The sequence below is a fragment of the Ciconia boyciana genome, chromosome 10, assembly GCF_034638445.1.
Source record: "Ciconia boyciana chromosome 10, ASM3463844v1, whole genome shotgun sequence".
Taxonomy (NCBI): Eukaryota; Metazoa; Chordata; class Aves; order Ciconiiformes; family Ciconiidae; genus Ciconia; species Ciconia boyciana.
In genome coordinates, this window is record NC_132943.1 from 27,751,971 (window position 1) to 27,779,255 (window position 27,285).

The window sequence follows — 27,285 nt, forward strand, 5'->3', positions numbered from 1 at the left end:
TGATGTTTGAAAATAAACGTCAGTAAAAGAAGACTCATGCTCCAGGATTGCCTTGGGAAAAAGGTCATGGTGAGAGAAGTTACAGAGCTCTGTGACAGCTAATGAGTAACTACTAATGAGTAACTGTATGTAGCCACTGACACTATGACTGGTTTGGAAATGTTATAAAAATGAGAATAATTTTAAAGATTAAAATTAACCTGATCTGAGGATGAAAAGGTCTTTGGTTTTATTTACTAATTTATTGTGGGTTTAATGTTAATTTAAAACCTAGAAATGCAACTGGATTATTTTAATCCTTTCCTGACATTGGCTTAATGAGGGCCAGACCATCTCATCAGCTCTGGTACTCTCCTTGCTAATAGGAGCACTGATGTGGGTAGTGCTGAAGATGATGTAAAAGGCAATCCCCTCCATAACTGCCCATGCCCACCATGCTCTTCAGAACCATGACACTGGCACAAATCACATTCTGCATAACTGTGGAAAGGCAGACATCAAGAGAGGAGCACAAGGGCTACAGTTTTGTTTGCATCACCTACCCCTACAGAGGTGAGACATCTCCACTTCTCTGTTGCACCTTCTCCAGAAAAATAAATGCCATAGTTTGACAGCAGCTGCTGAACAGTCTTCTGTTTTGGTGGTAAGAAAAGTACATGGTATGGAGGGAAGAGGCAAGGTTGGCATCTTATTTTCAGCTCTTGTAAAGAAATTATCTCTTGCCTTCAAAAGAAAACGTCACTTTTTTTTCCAGAGAATGGTCCCAGCCCGAGCAGTCTCCGGGTCTTGGCTGTGCTTGATGAGAATGGGGAGGAGGGGACAAACACCACAGCAGACAGGAGAGCGCATTAGCAGCGCTCCTCTGCTTTAAAATTAGACGTGTTTCACAACAACCCTTCCTTCTTCCCATTTTTAAAGTTGATTATTTTCCAAGAAACTCTGAAATGACAGTACCTGTTTTTTAAATTAATTTGGCTAGAATATAAAGAGATGGAAAAGATAGCCCACAAGACACAGGTTATTCTGTATTTCCAAATGGTGGTCTCAACGAGCCTTAATAATAAGCACTGACGAATGCTTCCGAGGACCCTGAAATGTAAGAAAGAACAATTCTCATTTTACAGATGAGGAAACTCAGACACAGAACAGTTCTGTGACTGCTGGGGTCAGAGTGTAGCAATGCTATCTATCTCATCTGTCAATCTCTGCTGCCCTTTCCCACAGTATATGATCTTCTCTCAAGAATTAATAACCAATATTACAACAGGCCACAAGTCTAAATTCGCTCTTTCCTTTCCCCAGACAGGGTTTATCTAACTTATTTCCTCTTCTCACTCTCCATTCTGACCTTTTCTGCTTTCCTCTTTTCTTCATTGCTGCTTTAAGCTGTGTATGTGGTGGGGATAGCAGGGCTAAAATAACATGTTATACTTTACCCTGAAGGCTGTGAAAGCTGTGATCATTCTTATCTGTTTCAGCAAGGGGTTCGAAAGTCTTCTGTGTCTTCTACTGTCATGAGACTTACCCTTGAGGTTAGGAGAAATGCTGCTCCTAAAGTAAAGCAGATGGCAGGAGAGAACACTGTCTGAAAATAAGCTGCTCTAGGTAGTGACTTGGAAAACAAAGCTTTTAAATTTAATAATGATATTCTGAAACTGACCCAAATTCTGTGGAGGGCCAGCCTACAGAGGGAAGCAAACCTCTTAGATTCCAGGCAGCAGGGTAACTATTAGTGAAGAGGTACACCTGAAGACAGAATAGAAATCTCCCCTTTCTAGTAGTTGGTGGAAAAAGACTATTTCTTTCTTAGTTGGAAGTCCTGTTGTATGTGGAAATACCAGGAAAAGTGGTCGAACTTGAGCACAGTGCTGAACAAAATACAAGTTTGCTTCTTCAGATACGATCTTGACAACCTCGCAGCTCCTTTGCCAGGTGCTGAAGCATTCTGCAGCAAAGGTGGACAGGCATCACCCAAAATCACAAGTAGGCACATCGTACATTTCTAGGGAGTGCCTTTTCCCAGAAACCTGCCAACGTCTTTGTAGGATATTAAGTCCTGTGCCGTCTGCATGATTACTGCCTGCCAAAGAAGGTTGACCTGTTCTGGTAAGTATGCTCACATCTCCTTACAGTACAGTCCTTCCACAGTTCACTGTGTTCAACCCAGTACGAGAAATTAATCCATAGCCTCAAGATACTACAGAAAGCTGAATTTCAGACTGTGGAAACCTCAGTGACAGAGTTTATCTGCAAGTTTATCTGCAAGTATTACAGGACCTGTAAACTATGTCACAAATTGGATTTGCTTTAGTCCTGTTACATCTGACAACACTGTTAAGAAAATGGAGGAAGAGACGGGAAGAAAAGTGAAATATTTTTACAAGCGGTGTTTACCTGCAGGAAGCCCCACATTCTCAGAAAAAAAAAGATTATTTTTTCTTTAATGGATGCTTTAAAGTACCTGAGCTGAAGGATTTTCAGTTTGAGGGCAGACACACCAGGGTAGGTGAGCAACTTTATTTTTCAGGCCACACCTATGTTTGTAATTGAGTTTGTGATGTGACCAACATGTGCCAATGTGGTTACCTGAATGACAATCATGTGACTGATTGGAGAGACCATTTGGGAATGTCCGAGTACAATCTGTGTGAATACCAAAGCTCCTCAGGAAATGAGCTTCACCAGCACGTAAAACCTACAAGCACCAATCTTGGGAACCCTCTCTTGCGGGGAGATCTGAGAGCTGGCTTGTAGGTAGATATATTCAAATGATACTACTACCATTTTAGCATTTGTGGCTGGATAGTATAGCATACCTTCTCTCCCTGCTGCTTTGAACAGCCCAGTGGACTGACTTTGGCTAGCTGGCACCATCTGATCTGCTTTTGTTAATGAAGGTCAGGGCAGAGCTGTAGATCAGCTCTGAGGTCGAAATTCAACAGTTCTGGATCTTGCACTGAAGAGCATGAGTTTTCTGTAAATAAAGTACAAAAAGAAACAGACATAATCAATTCACCTATAATTATTCAAGAGAATGGTGCATTTATTCACCTCCGTAGGGGTTTTTTTTCTATCAGTGTGTAGTAAAGGACAATGCTAATGGAGATCTATATGTATGAATACTGTGCAATGGTAGACAGGTGCTTTCTCCCACTCCTTCCTCATTTTCCTTTTTCTTCTGGGAGCAGAACCACAGTTTATCACTTGTTAGCCCTGAGCCTCAGCACAAAAGCTCCTCCTATTCTGCTGGACATTACTTGTATGAACTAGGCTTTTTGATAGTTCAGAATGAGCCCATCAACTGCTAGGAAACATTGCAAAGAAAAGAAGTTGATTTGCACTTTTAAAACTCTTTTTTCGTGTACACGTCTAATTGTTGGGTAGGATTCTGTGAAAGATACATTTGGGAATGTAAAGGCTGACTTCGCTGCTTCCTTGGTACAAGAAACCAATGACAAATAATGTAATATTAAAAAGATTTTTGTTTGCTTCAAGATTTCACACATTCTGAGTCACTTATTCACGTCACCAAAGTTTAATAGCTATTAATTTGATAAAATGAATCTTAATGTCACTGTATTTCTTCATTGAAAGAGGTATCAAACAAGTGTTTCAGCCACAATTATATTAGCACCATACTATTTCAAAGTTAAGTTTGAGAAAGATAATTCAATAGGAAAAATGTACTCTGGAGGCTTACAATGCACACTGCAAAATGTCCATTATTAAATGGATACGCTTTAACCAATTCCATTTAACAGAACCATTTTGGTTCTACATCTCCTTTATCCTTGGTTTGGTGCTGAGACAGGAAAGTACCACACCAATATGTCAGACATCTATACTGGATATTAGAAGATATCATATGTAAAATATTGATGGGAGTTACTAGCTTTTTTTTAAACAATCTGGCCACCTGTTTATGTGCTGGCATTTAAACTCTTAACTTTAAATACCTGTGTCCCAGTCAACACTAAATTAGATTAATTTGATTCCACTGACCAAGACATTTCCTATCTTAAAATTTCCACTAGTAGGATTAATACAGTCTACTAGCAAGAACATTACTATTTAAAATCATGATCAGCCTGACAGCAAAGGCCAAAAGTTCATTCTCACACACAGTTGAAACAGGGACAAAAATAAGCAGACCTCAGGAATGATGATCTCCATTTAGCAAATTAATTAAAACAACGTAAGGTAACTTAGGAATAAGAATACCCCTGAGAAATTTTTGCATGGCTTTCAAGATCATGGATACAGTACAAAGTAAAGTAATCTTTTGATGTTAGATGAGTGGAAGCAGCTTCGCTGGCATATTTTTTTCTGCTGTTTTGAAGTTAGCACCATGTTCTTATTTGTTCTGGCATAGTACAGTCTCCTCTATTTTTATTTAACCAAAAAGCACTCTTAAAAACATAGTATGTTAATACACACATTAAATATTAGTGAGAACATAGTAAAGCAGTAGTAAAAGATATCTGTTAGAAATTCATGTATGAATAGGCAATGCTATAGTTAGACCAATCCAAGCAGAGCTGGCATGAATCAAGCTTGCATTTCCTAGTCTTCCTCACCAGTGTTGTACAGAACACAGGAGCATCATTTCAGCTTAACTCCAGTTGGAAACACTAAAACACTTTAAACTTGGGCTTTAACTGACGCTTTCATTGTGCTAATTACATTTCAAACTTCCACCTCAAGCTCCTGCCCCTCCACACTGTGCCATCCTCATGAATAGCATATTCAGTGATATACAAGTGCAGTCATACAACTCTCCTACCTGAAGAGATAGAGTAGCTTCATTTACATATTTATTAAACATTGTAAGTAGAAGCACGCACTGCAGTGCCACGTTGCACTATGAAGGAGGGCTTCAGTAGCAGCTGGGATTACTGCACTGGAAAACACACAACAGTCAGTCTGTTGACATACACGTGAATAAAGGTAGGGAAATGACACAATGGGTGTTAAGACAGAAGCAACTTGAGGGATAACTGCACTCGGCAGTGCAGCTGTGCTCTGCAGGGGCATGGAGAACATCCTTGATCTCTCATTCTCTGCTGGGAGTGCAGTAGAGTCAGCACACGTGGCTGGCCAGGAAGGACACTCATCCATCAGCTGCTACCCAGCCAGCCTAGCAGTAATGAGGGACTCCAGAGGGAGCCTGGTTCAGTTCTCACTTGGAAGGAAGATGTTGCTCAAAAGTGTAAAACGGAAATGCTCATTATAAAAAGAATCAACAGCTGAAACAAAAGTTTATTGTTGAAACCATGGGACAAGACTAAAATCAGACGGGTCTCACACCTGCTAATCATAACTTCTTTCCTGTGCAAAGCTTTCTGGATGGTGATACTAAAAGAGCTACTTGAAGATAGTCACATCTTGACATCACACAGATGGGGGTGATAAAAATGACTGTAACACTAAAAGCAGCTCATTTCTAAGTCTGCACCATGACACCACTCAAATACTTCAGAGAAACCTTTCAACATGCTCAATGACAAACATAAACCCTTCACCTACCCTGCAGGATTCAATCCATTCTTGCTCTCGAGTTTTTCCAGTGTATCTCCAGGGCCTGACCTTCCATCTCAGATGGCTTTAGCTACAATTATTTAAGACAGCACCAGCCAGGCTCTCCGCTTGGGTCTGACTGCTCCAGCAGGGGAGGCAACAGGGCAAATATATGGAAGCTCTTCAGCCAGGGCTGTCCTCTTCCCTCAGCCCTCACCACCACCACAGAGATCCACTCCTGACGCACATTTGCTCCTGCTGCGACTGTTATGGGAACAACTCCCACTGACCAGGGCACAAGAGAGACTGCTGGGAGTTGCAACACCTACTCCTATAGCAGAGACTGCCCAGCAAGCTCAGGAGTCCAGGCTGTGAAAGATCAGCCCTGCCCAGATATTTGCAGTGGTGATTTATCATGATCGGGCCCTGACCTGTCTTTCCTGTCCGTTTGTGGGAGGTTAGGGCTCCTACAGCAGGAATGGAGTGAACAAATGCAGACAGTAACGTTCCTAGTCAAAAAGCAAGATGCCACAAAGCTGCTCCACGGGAGTCTTTGGTAATCCTGATCTTTATACGCTAAAAAAGGTATTACTTCTTTATTGTAGAACAGGCGATCAGCCAAGCTGGCCTTTTATCCATTGCAGACATGATAATGGGAAATATGTATGGGCCTTGCCCTATAATTAGGGTGCATTCAGAAGTGTCACAGGCTTTCCAGGCAGGCAAATGTAAAGCACCGTGACTCATCACTAAAGGGTGTGACTGCTCTCAGGGATTTGTAAGATTTTCTTTAAATGCTGATCAGTTCCTTCCTCTTCGATGGGATGTCAGAAACCAGAATTTGGAGAGCCTGTTGGGGGCTGATGGGTCAAACTGCTGATAAGCCAGATAAAGCTGTTTGTACCCATTGTCACCAGCCCTAAAGGTGATGAAGGAAATCTTTTACCCTACTAACCCCAGGGAAATAGGTTAGCCAGACTGAAGCAGTCAGGAGCTGTCCAGGATCCTTTCTTTTTAATAACACCCTCAGGATGGACCAATTTAGTCATGTAAATTTTTAAAAAAAAAAAACATCAAAAAAACAGCTTATGAATAATGCCTGCCCCATGTGTATTTCTCTTTCTGACCTCAACTCAGCCAAGTGAGTTTGACTTTATAATTATCTTGCCTTCTTCTGGCTGGCATGAATGAGGATATTAGCTCTATTACTACCAGCCTATTAACTTTCTGCTTTCACTCAAACTTTGGTCTTTTGTCACCAAAGGTTTTATGGAGCCAAAGGTTTCCAATCTAAGCAGTCTGTAGATAGCACTAAGATATATGCTTGTGCATATACTAACAGATAATTTAATCTGAGATGGTTTAGGGGTGGAATATGTCTATTTGTAAATGAGAAGTTTACTAGGCCTTCAGCATTATTCACTACAACAGCTACTACTTTCACAGCAGAATATCACACGCCGAGAACGACAGCGTTATTTTACTACACCCCGTGTGCAGAAAAGGGGCAGATTCTCACACTGAAAGTTCTCCGAGAATACTGGTCTGCCAGGGCTGTATCTGTAGAGCCAAGTTCTCCCTAAGTTATGATTTACACACTACACTGTCAAATATGCACCACAAAATCGTTTTATGGAGTTTATGAAGTTGCTTATAGACCTATTGTTCTTACACTTTGCTACAGGTAAAAGTCTGCCAGTATTTGCATTTTACTCTACTATAGTCAAACATTCACGATACTGTACTAAAAATTACATCTGTGTTAAAGCAAGCTGAAACTACCCTTCTATATACTTCAAGGTTATTTTTTCAATTCAAATTTCAAGGAAAAAAAATTCTCTTCATGACATTGCTTGCAGATGAATACTCACTGAAATAATGCTTATTTATAGAGGAAAATACCCTTATGAAGTACAAATTACTGTTGTCCAGTAGACAGACCAATCCCACCTGAATTTTCCCTATTTAATTTTTCTCACTTTTCTTACAGCTTTCCAAATAAAATTATAGAGGTTAAAAGCTGGCTAATACAACCTGCTTTCAATGAAAAGTATGGATTTTTTTAAAGCATTGATACACATTTGACATGCACAGACACTGGATTCACATGAATGACTACAGCAACTCCAAAGGGGCCATTATGGTTTTTTCTTGCATCAATAATCCACACACAAGGAAAGAATTTACACAATAGAATACAAGGGCTCCATGGGAACACTGAAATAAAAACAATTCCACATGACTTTGTCCTTCAAAAACACGGATTTACCTGTTATGTTTTTTAAGTGCTTAACGCTAATCTGCCCATTAAAAACTAGTACCCAACTGACCATTTAGTCTTTTAGTGTGCAAAAAACAACTGTCAAATACAGTGTATACCATACAGTAGAACTTACTATCTACTTCATAGGATTACAATGAAGATTAATTAATACCTGTAGTGCTTTAACGTGTGTTAAGTATTTTTCTATGGATTTAGATACAGCAGTGTTCAACACTATAAAGAACCCTGGCTAACTAGCTAACTCCTGTGTTAAAATACAGTTGGTAAAATTCTCCTTTTGGCTTTATTCAAGCACATAAGGATCCAGAGAAAGTAAAGATATCCTGAAAACTCCCCTAAGCACCCCGAGTTCCAGGCCTCGTGACAGCCTGCATTAGAGCAGTCTCAGGACTATAGGTGAGCTATAACAGCCTCCAAAAAGTCATTCTTCAAACAAGAACAACTGAAGCTCAGCAGTGTTCTGGCTCTTGCCTTCACCTCTTCCCCCCACCCCCCTCGCCATCCTTCCTCCACCATATTCCTGTGCCAGGATTTGTAAGGTGGCAATACAAAACCAACAGATGGGCTAAACACCAGCTGACAAAGGGACCGGGAGGTGGTTTCCTAACGGTTGGTTCCTGCCCACTGCCACGCTTACTTTACTTCTTGGTTTGAGGACAAAAAAAAATCTCTGCTTTTCTTGTAAATTCTTGCGGATACAAATTAATTGAAACATAGCAGGAACATTGTTATTTAGGGGCTTATTTTTCATTCATAAACCCAAATGAACCTATAGCATCACAATGTAAAAATAATCCTATTTATGGTAGTGATTTTAAGTTTAAGGCACAACAGGATGAGCTGCAATTACTGACTCTGTAGCAGGCTTCCTGCACTCGCTTCTGTAAATCACTACATCTCTTCCTGGCCCAAGGTTTTTGCCTAATCTACTTTCCTAGCTCTCTCTGTTTAAAATTGTTAATTATCTTGGGAAAAGACACGCTGGATATTTGTACAGAATCTACCTTACAAGGAGCACTAGTTGCTACTAGTTGCTACTATTAATTACTAATAAAAACACAATATAAATTTTACGCCATCTACTTTTAAAAAAAATATTTTGTTAGTTTTGTGGTTCTGCAGTTTGTGCCCATCTAGCTGTGGCATTGTAGTGAGCTCCAGCAGGTGCTTTAACAACACAGCCTGGTATGGGAACACACATAGAACAGAAAGATGCATTGCTAGGTGGAGATATATTTACTGTCAGGAAACAATGATTTTGTGATAAAGAAGATGGAGTATACGACTGTAAACATTAAGTAGTATTTTCAGTTGAGCAGCTCTTAATCATGAAAAACGTATGCTGGCCTTATTTTACCATCTGTACACCCTTAAAATGGTAGGGGCAAGGAGATCAAGCAATGATTTTTCCATCCCTCATAGTTTTCTTGTGAGAAGCAGAAAATGCCTTTCACCCTAGTTCTGGTGCCAGGCATTGAGTTGTTTGCTATCATAGAATTTCATGTCAGATGAAGGATACTGAACTGTGAATTCCTAAACCTAGAAAAATATTTTCAGATGTCTGTGCAGCCCAAAGCAGCTGTTAAACCTCCACATGCTGACAGTAACTTCATACCTGTGCTCTGACAAGAACAGGGATGGAGACATACCCAAAAAGACATTGGGCTTCTGAAAAAACATCAACCGCGTTTGGGAGCGGAGCTTGTTAGAAAAAAAGAAAAAGAAACACAAACAACAAAGGCAACTGATTGGGAAAAAAAATGCAGGCCTCACCCACTCCTGAGTGCCCAGGACTGTTCAGACAAGTCTGAACGGTCCTTAGGAAGGCTCTGCACTTCACAGTAACAGTTGCACTTTCACAGTTCAAGTACCCAATAAACTGGCAGAGAAGAAGCATTCATGATGGGTACATCAGTTAAAATTACACTGATGTCAAATCACAAGGGATATGAAAAGCCAGAGAGCTCGTGATATGTAGCCTTGTAACAATGGCTATTAAAATCGGCATTTCTCCCTCTCCTTCAAACTGTACCGCACCTCTCAGTGCAGCACTTTTTCTGTGGTCGACAACATAACAAACATACCCAAGGAAAATACAGCCTCGTAAGAAGAAAGTGTCATCCTTTGAGACCTGATGTCAAATGAATGAATATTCATTCAAATAAACATCTGTTATAACCACACGTTGCTGTAGTAAATCTGTTTTAATAAGGTACAAAAGGCTGGGAAAAAACAAAATCTAGGCTGGCTTTTCAATTAGTCTCTGTTAAATGGGCTTTCTTTATTTTCACTTTGTATCCTGAAAGCCACAGAAGCCACACAACGCGTAGTGGCTGACGTGGTGTGCAACCCTTGACCAATCTACTTACTTTCATTCTGTAGATGCACGCACTTCTAGTACTTTTTTTTGATGCCTGTGTTAATTTTCACCTGAAATAAAATAAAAATTTAAACACTTAATCCTGACTTTCAAAGCTCCAGCAAGCCTCATCTTGAGCATCAACAGAATGGGGAAAAAAAAAAAACAAAACAAAAAGGCTCTCAGTGCTGACTGATAGATTTTTGATATTGCCATGCTTCCCTTTTACTAATTATGCCCAGATTGCTCATCATGCCAGATACTGTTTATGCTAGGAATTTTCTACAGCATACCTCAGGGGCAAATTGCCTGTAGTGGTGATGTGGGAATTCTCTACAGCCTACTTTAACAAACAAACCTCCAGTATTCCTCCACATCACATCATTCAACTCTCTCACCAGATCTTCAGCATACTTTTCAACTGAGCTAACTTCAGCTACCCAGAGAAGGGTATTCCCTGACACACGGAGTGTTTATTCCCTCTAGAGCACGATATACGCTCTCTGAACCCTCGATCCTGCACAAGCTAAGAGAACACAATAGTTTTAAGTCATTAGGCTGTTGATAATGAAAGCCCTTAAGGTAAAAGCCATCGAGGCGAAAGCCCTTGTGCTGGACAGCAACGTTAGCCTCAGATTTCATGTAAATTGCACAAACGTTTACAGTAATTGTTAATTCCTTCTCTGCTGAAGCCAGTTATGCACAACCTCATCTACTTTTCAGATAGAATAAATCTTCCTTCACAAGTGGATTTTATTGCCAGTATGATCAGGCTCCAAGTTTGGAATATTTACATTATTTCAACTGACGGATTGCTTTTACCACACAGCGTACTCCAGGCGTACGGCGTGAAAAGCTGTTCAAGTACACACCAGAACAGCACATTCACAACGGGCCAGAAAATAAACTAAATCTTCATCCTATACCATCTTCCTGTGACACCTACCACAACTGCTATCGATTATCCCCTTTCCTCTCCAGAATTTGGCACACTGGCTGCTCTCGCAACAACTCCTAGTTCTGTTTTTACTCCTGAATACCCCCACGAGGAGCGGCGAGGCTGCAGGGTGGCAGTCCTGCTGCAGCGGGGGTGCAGCACGGCCGTTACAAGGCAGGCTCCCCCCGCACGTTGGGTCTCCTCAGCCCCACGCAGCGCTTGGCTGGCGGGACAGCCAGGGCCGCCGCTCCGCTGCCTGGGCTCCCGCAGAGATGCTACGCCAGACAGCGGAGTTTCTCCAGTTGCCACGTGTGAAGACGTGCCAAGAGCGGAGATTTTTTGCAGGGGAATACGCGAGGGAGGTAACGGTGGGGTGAGAAACCGCCAACGGTCCCACATTCCTATGTTGGCAGCCAGCGTCTGTCCCTACCCTGACGCCAGGCGCAAGGCATGAGGCGAGGTGTGAGGTGTGAGGCGCGAGGCCGGGGCGGCTGAGGAGGCCGGGGCAGCTGAGGAGGCTGGGGCGGCTGAGGAGGCCTCGCGGCCCCCACCGGGCTGCAGACGTCGGTGGGCACCGGCCTGGCGAAGCCCGAGTGGTGCCCCGCCGGCTCCGGCGGGCTGGCAGGCGGGAGCCCGCCGGGAGCCCGGCTCAGCCGGCGGCTGCGGCGGAGGGAAGCCGCGGGCCGGGCCGGGCCGAGTCGAGTCGAGCCGGGCCGGGCCCAGCGGCCGTCGAGGGCCGCCCCCCCGCGCGCCGCCGCTTTGTCCTTGCCCGGCCCGGAGCACGCGCGCCCTCGGCCGCGGCGGGAGAGCGCCTGCGCGACCCCGGCCCGGAGGGGGGCGCGCTCCGGCGGCCGCCAGGCGGGAGCGAGCGCCCCCTCTCCCCTCCCCCCGCCGGCGGGGGCCCCCGCCGGCGGCGCCGCGGCGGCGGCGGCGGCGGGAGGGAGGGAGGGAGGCCGGGCGGGCGGGAGGCCGGAGGCGGCCGGCGCCCCCTCCCCCGCCCCCGCCGGCGCGCGCCCGCCGCCCCCGCCCCGGCCCCCGGCCCGCCGCGGGAGCCCGCGCCGCAGAGCGGGGCCCGCCAGCGCCACCCGCCGGCCGCGGGGCCGCACCGCGCCTCCCCCCGTCCCCCCCTGCTCCGGCTCTCAATGTTCCACACTGCCCGGCCACAGAGCCGCCGCCGCCGCCGTATAGCCCCCCGGCCGCCTCCGTCCCCTCCTCGGGCGCCGCGGGCCCGGCCCGGCCCCCCGCCATCCCGCCCCTCCGACCCAGCAGCGGGACAGGACGCCGGCGAAGGTAAGGGAGAGGCGGGCGAGGCGGCTGCCGCGGCGGCTGGGCGAGCGCGGTGGGGGGAGGCGGGGAGGAGGCGGGGGGGCTGGTAGAGGAGCTTTGTTCTTGTTTTCGGCGCTCGCTGCCTGGCGGCGGCCGGGGGCGCGGAGCCGGCCCGAGTTCACGCCTCACTTGGTGCACACGCACGGTGCGGTGCGGGGCCGGGCGAGCCGCCGCCGCCGCCGCCCGCCGCGCCGAGCCCAGCCGCGCCGAGCCGCGCCGCGCCGGGCTCTCCCCACAAAGCGCGGCCGGGCGGGCGGGCGGCCGCCTCCAGCCCTGCCGCAGCTCCCCGCCGCGCTCCTCCTCGGCCCCCCCCGGCCGCCGGGGCAGCCCCCTCCTCCCCCCGCCCCCCCCCGGGCGGCGGAAAAATGTCGGTCTGCCTGGTGGAGCTGCGCGGGGAGCGGCGGCGGGGAGAGCCGTGCAGAAGGTGCAGTTTGAATTATGCTTCTTCCCCCTCCGGCAGCTCTGTGCTGGCCAAATGCAGTGCTCGCTGCTGGCCATGTAAATAACCGGGGCTGCTGCTGCCCGAGTTGCTTTAAACGCATCTTGGGGTTTTTCCCTTTTAAAAAAAACAACGACAACAACAAAAAACCCTCGTCGTCCGTCGTCGTCCCCCCCCTCCCTCCCCGGCCCAGCCCTTTAAATGCACAGAGCAAGTGTACGTTTCCATCTGAAATCAACCCAAGTGTTATTGGCAATATATTTTCTTGGAGAGAGGGGGAGAGGGGGGATCTGGCGTTTGGACCCAATAAAATGCGCTGCTCCAGTGTAAATATTTACAGGGCATTAGTGACTTTTCAAAAAACATTTTCAGTGAGGTCTGTTATTTACAATGTGTCATAAGTTATTAATGTTCATTGCCTAAGTACCCTGCTAAATCTGTCTCATGCCTTAGAACCAAGTCGACAATTGGCATATTGTTTAAAGTATGAAAAAAATGCGAGTGGGTTTAAAAATTGGAAATATCTGTATTTTCAGAAGTGTAAATATTGCTTTGTAGCTGTCAAACTGCAGCCCTTGGGGACGAGACAAAGAAGTATATTTTGGTTAATTTCTCACTGAAACGGAGTCGTCACCGATTCAAGTGTTCTCTGGAACGTGGGGAATGGCAAGAGAGAGTCCTGCCTGTTGTATTAACTCTGCCTCTTTTCTTCTCCTTCCCCAAAAAAGTTCCTCACGATGTCCAGTGATAGGCAGAGGTCAGACGATGAAAGTCCAAGTACCAGCAGCGGTAGTTCAGATGCCGATCAGAGGGATCCACCTGCACCTGAACCCGAAGAGCAAGAAGAACGAAAACCCTCTGCCACCCAGCAGAAGAAGAACACCAAACTATCTAGCAAGACTACTGCTAAGCTATCTACTAGTGCTAAAAGGTAAAGGGGACAGTCAAACATTCTGTAGTATTTTTGCACGGTATTTTGAGTCGCAGTACTTGCGTTGCGCTTTTCAAGGCAGAGTGCTTCTTCTTGTAAAGCTATGTGGAAAAGAGTGAAGTACCAACTTTTGTGGTACAGGAGATCTTCTTTCATCCAGGTCTTATTGGGGTGATAATTACACAGACTTGTCATACATCTTTTGAAGGGTTGTTTGAGAACTTGGTAACTTACAGGTTGGCTGGGGGGGCACCTAAATACGTTTCGTATTTGCAAAAATGCACAAGAGAGTGTCAGCTTTGGCTGTCTTTTTCAGAGTTAGGTTTCCATGCCTGATTGGTATAGGGTGGAGTCCTCCTGGTGTGTTTTATTATGGTCTGTAGACTGACGACAAGCGATGCTCTTTAATTAAAGAAGTCACAAAACCCCAGTGGCTTCTGTGGTCCCTATGACTAGCTTTTCATGTCAATGCAGGGGAGAGCCTTAGACACCTTGAAGTAATCAGTTCATTCTGCAGTTCTTTTATGAGAAACTTGGGCGAGTTTTCTCCCTTAGGATCTGCAGATTCAGACCATGGGGTTCTACAGGTAGCCTCTACCTTTAAATACCAAAATCTTCAGAAACCTTGTTTAGTTATATCTGTTGCATTTTTATTTGCATATAAGGTTACTGGCAGTCCAGCTCTTAAGACATGCACTCTGATAATTTTCTGTAAGTTCAGCTGTGTGAAATAAGCAAACTTTAAATCCCTTGATTCCAGTGGTCTTTGGAGATGAAACGTAACTTTCCAGTCCTTTCCCTGGAGTTGCTTTTCTTTACAAACATTTACAAATATCCCGTAGCAAGAAAAGCTGTAGAGTAGCCGTAGTAGCTTCAAGTTTTGCTTATTCAGCATGAATACTGTAGTTCTAACTTTTAGGAACACTTTAGTAATTTTGTATTGGACTTAAATTCAGTAAATACTTTTTGAAATGTGTTAAAATTGCTGCAAGAGTATGACTAGGTGGCTTTGATGACTTTTGAGCTTGTTAAATAAACCCTTTGAAATAGGACTGGCTAAAGAAAGAAAAGTTCTGCAACTACTATGTAGGCTTTGTAACTTGCTATTACTTAACTTTTTTGAAAAGCCCGAGATGCAGGCTTCCAAGACTAAGCTTTCCCCTTTGCCTTTATTTCACTTAATTGTTGCAAGTCTAATTCCGTACACCTCAGGTAGTTGAGTAGTCTGACTGAACTTACTGGTACTAGTGCAAGAGCGTGCAGAACAGTTTCTGTTAGCTCATATTTTAACACTTGCTATTCACATGAAATTTCATGATCTTGCCTGTATGGCTCCTCTTCTGAAGAGAAGGCTTATTTGATATTTTTAGGAGGAATTTACTATGCGTCTTTTGAAATTACACCTCTTATGTACCTGAATAAACTATCAAATTGTCAAAAAGTTTTCGGTATTCCTCTTCTGGATCTGAACACCTTGGGAATGGTTGTAATAGAGTAACGCTAAGCACAGATTATTTCAAGTAATTTTATGACTTTTTATCATGTTAATACAGCTACTGTATAAGGTTGGGGGGGGAAAGGCAGCAGAAGGTGTGGAGAGAAGCAAAGTTGATCCAGAGAGATTACTCCAGTAACAGAGACAGCCTGGCAGACCTGCAAATCAACTTTTTAAACACACTGCAAAGTAGTAGGTAAAATATTGTGAAAAGAGTGTGTCTGCTGCCAGCGCGGTTCACTTCTTCAGCCTCAGTCACAGGTCTGCAGCGCTGGTTTAAAGTCATTGTCAAATCTGCCTGTGCAGCCCCCCCCCCCCCCCTTGCCTCATTTGCATATTAGCTTGAAAAGAAAATCTCTCTGGTAAAAAGTGCTTGGATGTGAAAAAGAGTTACTTTCCTGAATACTTGTGGGAAATTTCTACCCAACTCAGTTGTAAGTGTTCTGTTTACATACAGTGTGGAGCAGGAAAAAAGCTGCAAAGTTTCTCAGCTGTGGGATTTGGGTTATGCCTCTGAGAACAAAGAGGAAGCAGCCATGTTAGCATTACTGAAGGCAAAGCCAATCTTGCATTTAACTGCATGGTGGTAGAGGGCAGTGTAATTCCCTGATTTATTCTATAGACTATCTCAAATGCTTTGTGTCTGTTCTCATTTCACCAACAGAATCCAGAAGGAGCTAGCTGAAATAACCCTTGATCCTCCTCCTAACTGCAGGTATGTAACAGCTTCTTAAATTGTGGACGGTGGTAGGAGATTAATGTGCTCAGGCTAACAAATGGGAAACTTAGTGTTTACGACCGGTGACTGCTAGACAAAAATTGCATACAGCAGATTGAACAAGCACAGGGAACGTTCGATATTGAAGTTTGCTATTTTGTCTGCATGTTGGAGGCGTAGTCATTAGTGATTGTTGTACATAGTAACGTGTATTCAGTTTGTTTTTCGTAGCTGGTCACTGCCTTCGTGAAACATTAATTATGTGAACTTCAAAATATGCTGAAGCTTTTCAACTTAATGTAGTTTGAACTGGCTTTTTGAGTGCCAGGTTTATAGAGTTATCACTTCATTCCGAAGTAAAGGTAAAGAACCATATGTGATTTTTATGTGCTTTCTCTTAGTATGTTGCTTAACAGTTAGATAAGCTGAAGTATTGCCTTTAAATTTATGTGTCTGTTGGTCAAAGTTGTAGTCTCTTGATAGAGAATATTTTTAAGGAAGTTCCCAACTTGGGAGACACTTCTGTTAGGTTTTAGAAAATGAAATTGTAAGCTTGGAAGATTGAGTGTTTTAGTCTTAGATAAAGTGACGGTAACTGGAGCACTTGATCTGTAGGAACATTAAATAGTAGCATAGCTAGCTAATTTCTTTAAATCTTTTGCATGTTTTACTTTTGTTTAAAGGATGCATAAAAATTCTCATTAGCTGTGAGCATCCAGTGTTCAGATTTGCAGTAAAGCTACATTTAAATAATGTTGCTTGATGCATCTCAGTAAGATTTCCGACTGCAGGGTATCTTCAGATTGATAGCTCATGTGTAACAGCGAGCCTTGTACATGTTCAGAAAAACACTGGAAGTGTTTGCTGATTTTATGTTGGAATTGTTTGGCTTTTTGAATAGTTGGAAAGGTTTGGTGCAGGTCTTGCAAATTCAGTAAAATGTGAGTTGTTCTCCTATCTGACTAGTCTGTGAGAGCAGAGACTAACCAGAGCTGTGTTTTATTGAATTTGTGATAAAGGTATCTTACCCTGAGGGCTGTGCTGTAGATTGTGTATGTATCTGTCTGATGTATTTGCATGCAGGGTCAGTGGCTCTCCCTCTTCGATAGAGGCAAGCTCTGTTGAGAGAGCAAATGTCTGTTGGGTTCGGGGTTTGTTTGTTTTTTTTTTTTTTTGGGGGGGGGATGTTTTTGTTTTGTTTTTAAATAACTGTTTTAAATAACTTTTAATAAATTACGGGGATCTGGTTCTGTGTTGGTCATGCACTTTATACTTGGACCCTCAAAGGGGGCGTGGTAGGAGAGCAAGTATTTAAATGAAATAGAATACCAACACTTTGCCTTATAGTTGCCAAAAAGATAATTGTAGCAGTTTCGGGTACAGCAAGTTACAGCTTGGCTTTTAGAAAGAGAAGCCTCCCCCCTCACACTCTCCAATACCATCTGATATTTAGCTCCTTGGGAAAGCATGTTCCTCTCGTATTAGCAAAAGAGTATTGCAGAGAGTTTTTCTCGTGAGCTGGTACTACCAGATGCCCAGGAATGCTGTTGAGAATGATGAAACCCCCCCAGTGCATCTAAAATTATTCAAGTTTCTCTCCTACAGAGCGTAGGGGAAAAGATTATTTTTTTGCCAGTGAGGAAGTCAGTGCTTCTGTTCCCATAAGTATTTTTTAAAGAGGAATTTAACCCTTTTACTCAATAGCAACTGTATGATGAGCACACTTTTACCTTTTGCAAAATAAAAAATATTTACAAGAGATACCAGCTTCTGTAACAGAAAATCTGGGTTTTCAGGATGAATAGTTTGAACAGAGTTTCAGTGCCCGAAGGATTACTGTTCCATTGGAATTGACTTGTTGGAAGGAGCCTTTCTGGTATCAGGAGGTAAATGCAGCTGTATGTGCAGAGCAGGTGAAGCTTCTAACATGCTTTCATATAGGGTGCAGTAGCACAGATTAGGCAACAGGCTGACACAGCAGGCATATGACACCTCTTCATTGCTCGGCATGCACAAGCAGCAGAACGCTACTTATTACATTTCTTGTAAAAGAAAAGAAATTTGTAAAAAAAACATTTAAAAGCCTGTATAACTTGGGCATATTCACATGTGCTTCAAAAATAAAAACCCTTGTGTCATAAGTTCTCCCAAAGAGATTTCTTCATGCAAAGTTGTTTCTCCTCCAGTTCTAGAGCACACCCTTATCATTTGCAGTCCACATGTTGCAGGCTTCACAAGAATGCAACTGCCAACCGATGCTCTTGGATGTTGATAGTCCTTCTGGTTACTCAGTTACATAAGTGATACAAAATTAGCAATTTTAAAAATATGATAATGGCACATATAAAACATTATTACTTTAACAGGATACAGTACGAATACTGAAGAGTATGTTGAACTCTCCGTATCACATTAGACACTGATGGCTGCTGCCACTTCTCACCTGCCAGTGTACCTGCACGTGGAGTCGCTCCGTCGGAGTGATCTGAGGCTGATTTAGCTCCTTTAAAATGACACCGACTGGTTGCACTGTGATTCTCATACAAAAGAGGTGTGGGTTTCCTCAGCAGTTAACTTTCCCACAGTCACATCTCATTGCTATAACAGCTGTTTATAAAAATGCCCCAAGAGAGCCCTGTTCCTGGGTGTGCTGAGCAGGCCTGGGCTGTGCATTAACTTCTGTTTCAGGCACTGGGATAGCAGAATGACAGGCACAGTAAAAATGTCTAAATAGCAGGTTTTTGCTTGCTTGTCTCAACAGTAGAGATTGATTTCTGATTCTGTTAATTGGACAATGAACTGTTAGAAAAATTGTGTTGTCATGCATCACATCGTCATGTTAGTGAACAGTGAATACGAACTGCATCTTGGGGGTACCAAGCATAAAACTTAATATCTTTATGCTGATAGCTTTACTGTTTAACGTACAGTAATACTCTAAATTCCTGTGATTTCAGTGTGATTTCCAAGAAAGATAGAACATCAGAAACAATAAAATTAGATTTGGTCTTAAGCCACTAAAGGTGTTGGAGGGAAATTAAGTACTGCTTTCTCCTCATGTTTTCTCCTGTCCAACAGAAGAGCCTGAAACGAGGCAGTTACTGTCCAACATGCACCGTAGCACTGGGACAGATAGGTAAACTGAGGACACAGGTATCTTGATCCTGTTTTTTCTTGCTTTTGCTGGCTTAACTCAAAGCTGTGCTACTTGGTGCAGTCTGCTGTATTTAATTTCTTTTGTGCTTTTAATAGCATAAAGCAAAGCTAAAAAGGTCTTGGCCCTATTGCTCCTAGGCAGCTCAATTTCAAACCATGGCCAAGTGCTTATACGTACTTCAAGGTATGGAAGTGTGCCAAACCCCACCGTTATACATTCTCAGGAAAATGCTGCAAAGATTTTGCACATAATGTGTGGTAAATCTGGGCTGCAGAGATGCTCTTAAATAGGTTTGACATATCTGGAATAACTATTTTCAGTTCATGGCATACAACTGTTTAGATCAGAGGTCGTCACTCTGTAGTTAAGGTTATATCTGAGGCTGCTGTTCTGACCTGCCCAGCTTGGAGGCTGCAGCTCAGGTGGAGCAGGGCACAGCCGGCTCCGGGGCCGTTGTACTTCCTGCATTTTAGGGCTGGCACAAGTGAGGCCGTTCCCAGGGGTACCGTGATTTATAGCAGCTTCCTTTAGCTGTTCCTGGCTGCCCTCCTGATCCACAATAGCGAAAATATGTACTCCCTTGTCTTCTTTCCTCACTCCTCCTCGTTTCCATTCCAAAATTAATCGTTGTTCATCTTCATGGGAAAGTTTTTGCAGTTCAACCCAGTATTAAGTAAATTTAGTAACACCCATGCCAGCTTGGTTTATACATTAGTTTTACAACAAATCCAGTTTGGTATAAACTTTGTAGGAAATGAAAGCAAACACCAAAATCAGTGTATCCACGCAGAGCTTAATTCATGTGGCTTAAAAAGAGGTGAGTTAAGATAGTGCATCTTTCCCATGCAAGTGGGAGAATTTAAGCATTTTACAGTCTGTTCTGTCAGGTGGCTTTAATCTCTTCTCTTTGTTAAATTCAAGATCAGACATCTGTAAGCAAGTGGTTAATAACAAAAAAAACGAAGAAGGGCCAGACAAAACACGTGCCTTAGAGCACTGGTTAGAGAGACAACTTTCCTCCTTCGTAGCTGCTGGGAAATAGTAATTCTTACCAACGGAGAGCTGCTTGGATTGTCCCAAAGGCTCCCTGCTCTGTCTCATCCTCTAGCTAGTGAGTGCCTGACCCAATAGGTCTGTTGAAAAGATTTTCCTTAATAGGGATTACTATCTCAATTACTATTTATTTTCAGGCCTTGTATGCTAATATATACTAGTGTGATTTCTTGAGCAATACTACAAAAGGTAGCAGTTGATGATTTTGCTGTTTGTAGCCTCTCCTAGGCTTTTCAGTAGGTTGATAATTTATGAGTAGTTCATTTTAAAATAACTTATTTTAAAATAACACTCCAAAGTATGTGTACTGAGCACAATGGAAGCAAGACATGTAGGGGTTTTGTTTTAATACAGGATTCTTCTGCTTCCTGAGGACTGCATTTGTCCCTTTCATTACTGCCACATCTTGGGCTAAATCTACGCTGCAGTGTTGCCAATGCAACCCCATGGTCTGGAGTTTGACACAGAGAAAAATGCCTGCAAAACCCTGGCAGACGAATGCTATTACTGGTTTAGTTATGGACCCATGAATCCAGATGTTTGTAACTGTCTCACTGTGGTTATTACCCCATCAGTGGGGAAGCATTGCAGTATGTATTTAAAGCAATATTGTGAAGGTATTCTTCAGACCAGCAATTTAAGCTATTTCAATTGAGCTGTCTGAAACAATGAGGAGCAATGAACAATTGTGCTGGTGGTGCAGGCTCTTCCACGTGCAGAGGTAGCACTGGATTTGAGCTAACGCAGCCTTGTGTTAGCGAGGAAGGTGCTGCAGCTAAGCTGGTAGAAGCCTTCCTTTTGTTCACACACTCTATCTACAGTAAGGTTATAGACCAATATTTACTCTGCAAACAGTTGTGCCTGTTGAAGATGTTACTGCACAGCTGTGGTTTGCTCCAGTTCTGCCATGGAGGTGACTACTCCAGTCAGTAAGTGAAGCAGATTCATGTGATTACTCCATAGTGCTCCCTAGGGAGGGGGAAAAAAAAAAGAAAAAAAAAAAAAAGTCATCCAAGTTTGCTTAAACAGTTTAAATAGGTGATTCAAACTAACTGCTGGATTTTTCCTCCCTCCCTTCAGAGTAGGCATTGTTCACACAAAGCATTTTGTCAGACACACCAGGATATGAATAAGTCAATCCATTCCTTTGTCTCTCAAATGTAATAAGTTTCCATCTCTCCTTTGTCAAAGCCAGGCGTTAGTTCTGTTGCCTTTTTGAAATCAGTAGGAGGAAGAATATTCTGAATGCAGTCAAATACCAGGCCCCTGTACAGTAGCACAAACGTGTGCCCAAGTATTCACATGTGCTATTTTTTTTTTCCAGTCAAGCTGTTGACTTTTCAGATCAATGGCAGCCCCCCAGTTTTGTGTTTATTCTGTTAATTTCTTATTGGGCAAACGTCTTCATATTGCTAAATATTGAGTCTCACTGAGGGAAAAAGAGATGTCAGTTTTGCTTGTTTTCACCTCTGCAGTGAAAACCCCAACTGTGAATGCTAAATAGTTCCCTACATAAGGAGAAGTTGATTAAGGTATGTAAGAGACAGTAGCTTAGGAGTATGTGCAAAAATGCCTGTGCTGAAGCTGAATGAGCAAAATTTAAAAAACATCACCCAAACTCTACTTGGTAATGTATCTTCTGATAGTTACATTATACTTTTTATTGTCTCTCCCTGCCCAGCACTTTCTCACCACCGAGTGCAATAAATGCACGCTACAAGAAAAGAAAGCTGAAGTTTGCAGAATGGTTCTGAGAACACAAACCCACACGATTATTTCTAACACTTCCTTCCCTATACAGAAGTTTGCCAATGCAGTTACAAAAATACAATGAGGAGGCTCACAATTCCTGTAAGAACATGTTTGAAGTAGCTCTCAAGTGAATATTGAAATACTACTTTTTAGTGTTGTCTAGCTCTGAACATAGGCCTGTGGTTCCTTCTAAAGCAATTCCTTCATTGTTAGTTGCTGAACATAAATCCGTGGCTTGCAGTGATTTAAAGATACCTAGTGATAGCCTTGATTTATCTAGAATTATTTCTACTAAGTGTTTTCTTCCATTCTCTTTCTTCCCTCCCTCTTTCTTACCAGAAGAGTATAGTCTAGGTCAGAGCAGGAAGGAGTGGTATAATTTAGCACAACAATCAGAAGTCTGGCATTTTTGTATTTCTGTCCACTTGTAGTAGCAACCTGATTCTGCCATCTTTATCTGTGCAGAGTGGCTTTTACCTTATTTGCCAGTAGTCAGTGAAAGTGCCTAAGGAGTAGGGATGAAACAAATTTAGAAAGGCATTTCAGTAAAACATTTAAGTGTTAAGAAGAGCTAAAGTGCACTGTTATTTAACATGCTTTTATTAAAAAAATGCAACAGTGGAAGATTGTGTAACTCCTGAATGTTTTGAATTGTGAGAATATTTAAATGACTTGCTTTTCAGTTGAGAGTGGATGACATCCACTAACTCAAAATGCCTCAAGTTTTTTTTCCCTGTGCTAGTATCGACCTCTTTGCAAGCTATAAACCAAGGTTTTTTACCAACCCCCACACAGTGAATTTCTCATGCAAGTAATCTCAGTGGCATAATTAGGACAGGGTTATGCAACACAAATCAACATATCTACTCACAGCAGTAAGTTTTCATGCCTACAGATTTGCAGGTTAGGCACTAGTGTAAGCAGTGTCCACGGTGCTGTTGTACATGCTCTTAAATGTCTGAATGTTAGTCAAAAGGTCCTGTAAATCTTTCACCAGTTTTCATTAGCATTACTGTCAAAATGAAAAAAAAAAATTCATAGCTGTCTATCTACTCTAGAGTTGTAGAAATAGTTCAAACACTTTTCACTCAGCTACTGGTGTTAGAGAACTGACCCTCATTATGTGTAAATTTTATCTGGAAACAATAGAAGAGCCCGAGCCGGACCAGTTTTTTAAACAATTCTTTAAGCATTGTTGTGCAAAAATCTGTAAAAACCACAAAGTAATGTGTCCTTAGACTTAAGGACAAATCTGCTTTTCAGATATCCATTTGTATAACTGTACAAAGGCCCTTCAGGCTCTGTGATAAGACTGATTAAAATATGCCATGTATATATATATATATTTCTTTTTACATTCAAACTGTGCATTGCTTGCCACTGCCAGCCTGTCATATTTAGTTTGTGATAAATGGTATGTATGGCAAGGTCCTAGCACACTGAATGCTTCCCCATCAGACTGATTTGTCTGTGTGTTTCAGTTACTCTGATTTGATTTGATCTGTACTTTTATAGACGTGGGACACCTAATTTTAATTCAAATTAACAAAGTGCAAATATAAGAGAATCAGCTGAACTACATTAAACCCTTTATTTAAAATTAGTTGACTACTTCATATAAAAATGGTGTGTGGAGATTTCCTGAAGCTGGTGTAACTAGGACTTGCATGGATGTGGAACATTTCAAAACAGGTAATACAGACATCATGAAAAATACCTTGAGCATGTTTTCTGAGTTCAGGGCTAAGTAGGCAGGGGCAAGGGTATCCAGCTGCCATCTAGGACAGGAGCATGCATACCATTGAGCTAGCCAGGAACAATGCTGTAACTTTAAATTGATGCCTTACTTCGAGCCAGTAACTGCTAGTGATAAACGAGTCCTAGCCTGCTTGCATTAATTTGGATTAATTTTCCCTGTGCAGAGAGTGCACTATACTGTTATCTAGTTCAGAACTGTGGCTGCAGCAGTTGTTAATTTTAGAGCACTTACTGTAAAACAGACTGGCCAGATCTTTTAGGAACTCAGATACAGATTTAGTTGACAGTGTTGAAACTACTGTTGCAAGCATCACTTTCAGAAACAAATGAGGGGGGAGAGATTGCCTTGCTGAAACACCATGGTGACCTGTAGTTACCAGTGGGTCACTTTCAGCTTGGAAGAATTTGTAGAGAGGGTCTGTAGAGGACCATCCTGCACTCATTAGTAATTGATGTTTTCATTATTGACGTGGATACTGGACTAGAACATATAAATATCGCATTTGCAGGTAACAGCAGGGAGGAGGGGGTTGTAGGCACATTGGAGGACAGGACTAGAATGCAAAGTGACATGGGCAAATATAGGAAGTGACCTTAAAAATAGCATGCAATTTAATAATGAGAACTGCAAGGCACAGCACTTTGGTAAGCATAGTCAGCTGCAAAAATCCATGGGGAAAAAAAGACTGGATGAGGAGCAGTTCTTCAGAAAAGGTGTAGCCACTCTGAGGATCACGTGCTTTCCAGGAATCAACAATACGAGGCCACAGCAAGAGAAGTGAATAGAACAGCGGTCACAATAGGAGGGCGTTTTTAAAAAAAGGAAAAAAAGAAGTGTTGGAGACATGGCATGTAAAGCCATCCCATTCAGTTCAGCACTAGTAAAGGCCAGCTGGAGTACCTTATCCAGTTTTAAGCACAACACTGCAAAGTGACAGAAAGGAAAGAATACAAATTAGAGGAAAGAAAGAAAGAAAGAAAGAATAATCTTTGGATATAGAAGAAAGTTGCTGCAAAGGAAATAAGGCAATTGTTGTAGTCCTGTCTGGTGGTTATGGAGAGCAACTTAAATTGCCGTAACGAAGACCTAATTCAGACGTGAGGAGTACCTAGCTATAAAGACAGTATGCGTAAGGAGGTGGTGGATCTGCATCACCAGAGGTTAAGAACGAAGACAAATGACTGGCAGGAGCAGTTTAGATACAGTTGATTCTATCTTTAAGCAAGAAAGGGACTAAGTGACCTCTTGAGGACAAGTTTGACCAAGCTATCTGTGATACCAGATTTAAATGACAATGTTAAAGGCAAGCTCATCAGGAAGTGATTTTCCCCTCATTTAAAAACTGTATTTTAATCAGGGGTTTGTAGTATAATCATCCTGGAAAATATACAGGCTCTGTGATTTCAAGCCACAACAGTAACAGCAATTATTTAAAAAGTCACTGGAAGCACACAGGTTTTGTCCTGTTGTCAATTAAAAAAAGCAAATGTCTAGGGATTTTTCTGCTGATTTATGGGGTTTTTTCCCCCCATTTTGGCATTTGGGTCCAATCCTACTTTCCTTGCACAAAGTAGTCACGTTCTGCTAACTAGAAATAAGCTAGGCACATGTCATCAATTCTCCAGAGGTATATCGCCTTTGTGAGAAACTAATAGCACCAGTTGTGCAGTAGATCTTGATTTTTGATACTTCATGTGCTCTGTGCTTGGATTCTCTGCTTTTGTTCCACAGGCACGTAAGTACCTCTAACACTGAGATAAACAAAAGCAAGGGACATTTCTTCCCTGCTTCATAGAGGCAGTTTGCAGTAGATATGCAAGCCCTAATGCATCTGTGCACAATGCCCCAAATGGATCCGACCACATCAGAAAACAGTTGTATAGCATACTGCCTCTGACCATGGGTCCCGTCTCTAAGCTCCCTCTGGAGTCAGGGCTCAGAAGATTGTAGTGAAAATGTAAGCAGCCTGGCAGGTTTCCAGCTGATGAGTTAATGCTGCTATAAACTTCAGTAGTTCCTCTCTGAGGCATGCAGAAGGGTGCAGGCGCTGGGAAGGTAGCCAACAAAGGCAAAGAGCAGACAGCAAAGCTAAAGCCAGCCTCAAGGATTCACAACGCGATTGTCTTTGAGGTGGGTTCCTCCCTTGCCAGAAACCCTTCATGTAGCTTCAGTGGCAGGGCTGGAAATCAGTAAGCAAATTAAGGTATGCATTCAGTGTGAAGCCAGCCTGACTTGTGGATGCTTGATTAGTATAGCTTGAGCAAAGGTAGCTATGCCCAGCACTCAGGGCACCCCATGACTGGATTAGCAGTACAGGGTGCTGCAGAGAGACGGGGGTTCTCAGTCATGCCAGGTCAGTTCATTGAGCTTGAAGCTGCAGTGAGGCGGTTTAGGTTTGAACTCAGGTTATCACTTCACTCTGAAGCCTTGACATGGAAGTCACCAAAATACTGAAGACAGGGTAAATCAGTAGAGCATCAGCAGGTCAGATTCCATGGCACAAATGGAAAACAAACGGCAAAGAGAAACATTGGTGTTTTCCTTTCTGTAAGGGAAGGTTAGCAGCAGAAAGCTATTTTTGTTTGCAATTTATGTGAAGCATTTAGACTGTAAATGCTTTGAGCAGAGTGAGTTTGGGGGGAAAAAAAGCATTACAATAGATTAGTAGCTATGCAATAGGAGATATGTTCAGCTGATGGTGATTCTTGCCGTGAAGCCGCAGCTATTGTAGTAGACAATGGACAGCCCGAGTCTTCCCCGCACACGGGCACCTTTTCTAACAAAGGACTTGTCTACTGTGCAGTCACCGCCTGGGGTATGCTCATCCTTTAACTAGCTTTTGTCCTTCCCCCTGCTATCTCAACATCAGAGACCTCATCCAGGCTGGAGCATCCACGGGACAAATGAAGTGGTGCAGGGGTTGTTAGTTGACATTGAGCTCTGCGTTATCGTTGTACATCGGTGCTCGCCCTAACTTGTTCGTAGATACCTAGGGCATATCTGTATCTACTTCATTAATATCGATGGCAGAAGCTGTAGTGGGACATTGCAGCTGTAATGCGACGTTACAGATTTAGCGGCACTTCCCTCAACAGACACCTTAAGGGCCCAGTGAACCAAACCCATTATGTCAAAGCCCAGTTTTGCATTTAGAGTTTTGGACTTTAACATCTTGGGGAAAAAAAATGAGATTTGGTTTAATTTCTAGCCTATAAAGCAAAAGCAAAGGGAGGTCTTAAGAGACTAAAATCAACTTGTAATGAAAGCTGCAACAAACAGTATATTCCCATGGAAGCAAATTTAAGTGATCTAAGTTACACAGCACAACCTACTGCATATTAAGCATAGTCTGAGTGATTAAACAAACTTCTTATGCAAAAGGTAGAAATACTATACAACCTATAATTCTACAAGCGTGATTAAACAGTAATCAAATCTGAGAGGGTGATCTTCACATGATAAACTATTTGAAGCACAGTCTATGGCCACAAAAGTGTTTGCTTGTCTGGATTAGATATTTTGTATGATACCCATACAAATTTTATACAGCCAGGTAGT

The 27,285-nt window shown here is 42.9% G+C and overlaps 1 protein-coding gene and 1 long non-coding RNA gene across 2 annotated transcripts in view; one reads left to right on the forward strand and one right to left on the reverse strand.

The window, feature by feature from the left end:
- Window positions 1–288: 288 nt before the first annotated feature.
- On the reverse strand, window positions 289–11,871 carry LOC140657560 (uncharacterized). The gene is made up of 5 exons (XR_012044388.1): window positions 11,528–11,871; window positions 10,171–10,231; window positions 2,817–2,974; window positions 1,437–1,551; window positions 289–1,089 (listed from the first exon to the last, which is right to left on the reverse strand). It is a non-coding gene; the product is annotated as an uncharacterized lncRNA (long non-coding RNA).
- Window positions 11,872–12,141: 270 nt separating this feature from the next.
- UBE2E3 (ubiquitin conjugating enzyme E2 E3) overlaps window positions 12,142–27,285 on the forward strand; it is a 59,826-nt gene continuing 44,682 nt past the window's right edge. The window contains exons 1-3 of the mRNA XM_072874776.1: window positions 12,142–12,387; window positions 13,591–13,793; window positions 15,953–16,003. Coding sequence (XP_072730877.1) covers window positions 13,600–13,793; window positions 15,953–16,003 — 245 coding nt within the window. The 5' untranslated portion in view covers window positions 12,142–12,387; window positions 13,591–13,599. The remainder of the gene's footprint in view (window positions 12,388–13,590; window positions 13,794–15,952; window positions 16,004–27,285) is intronic.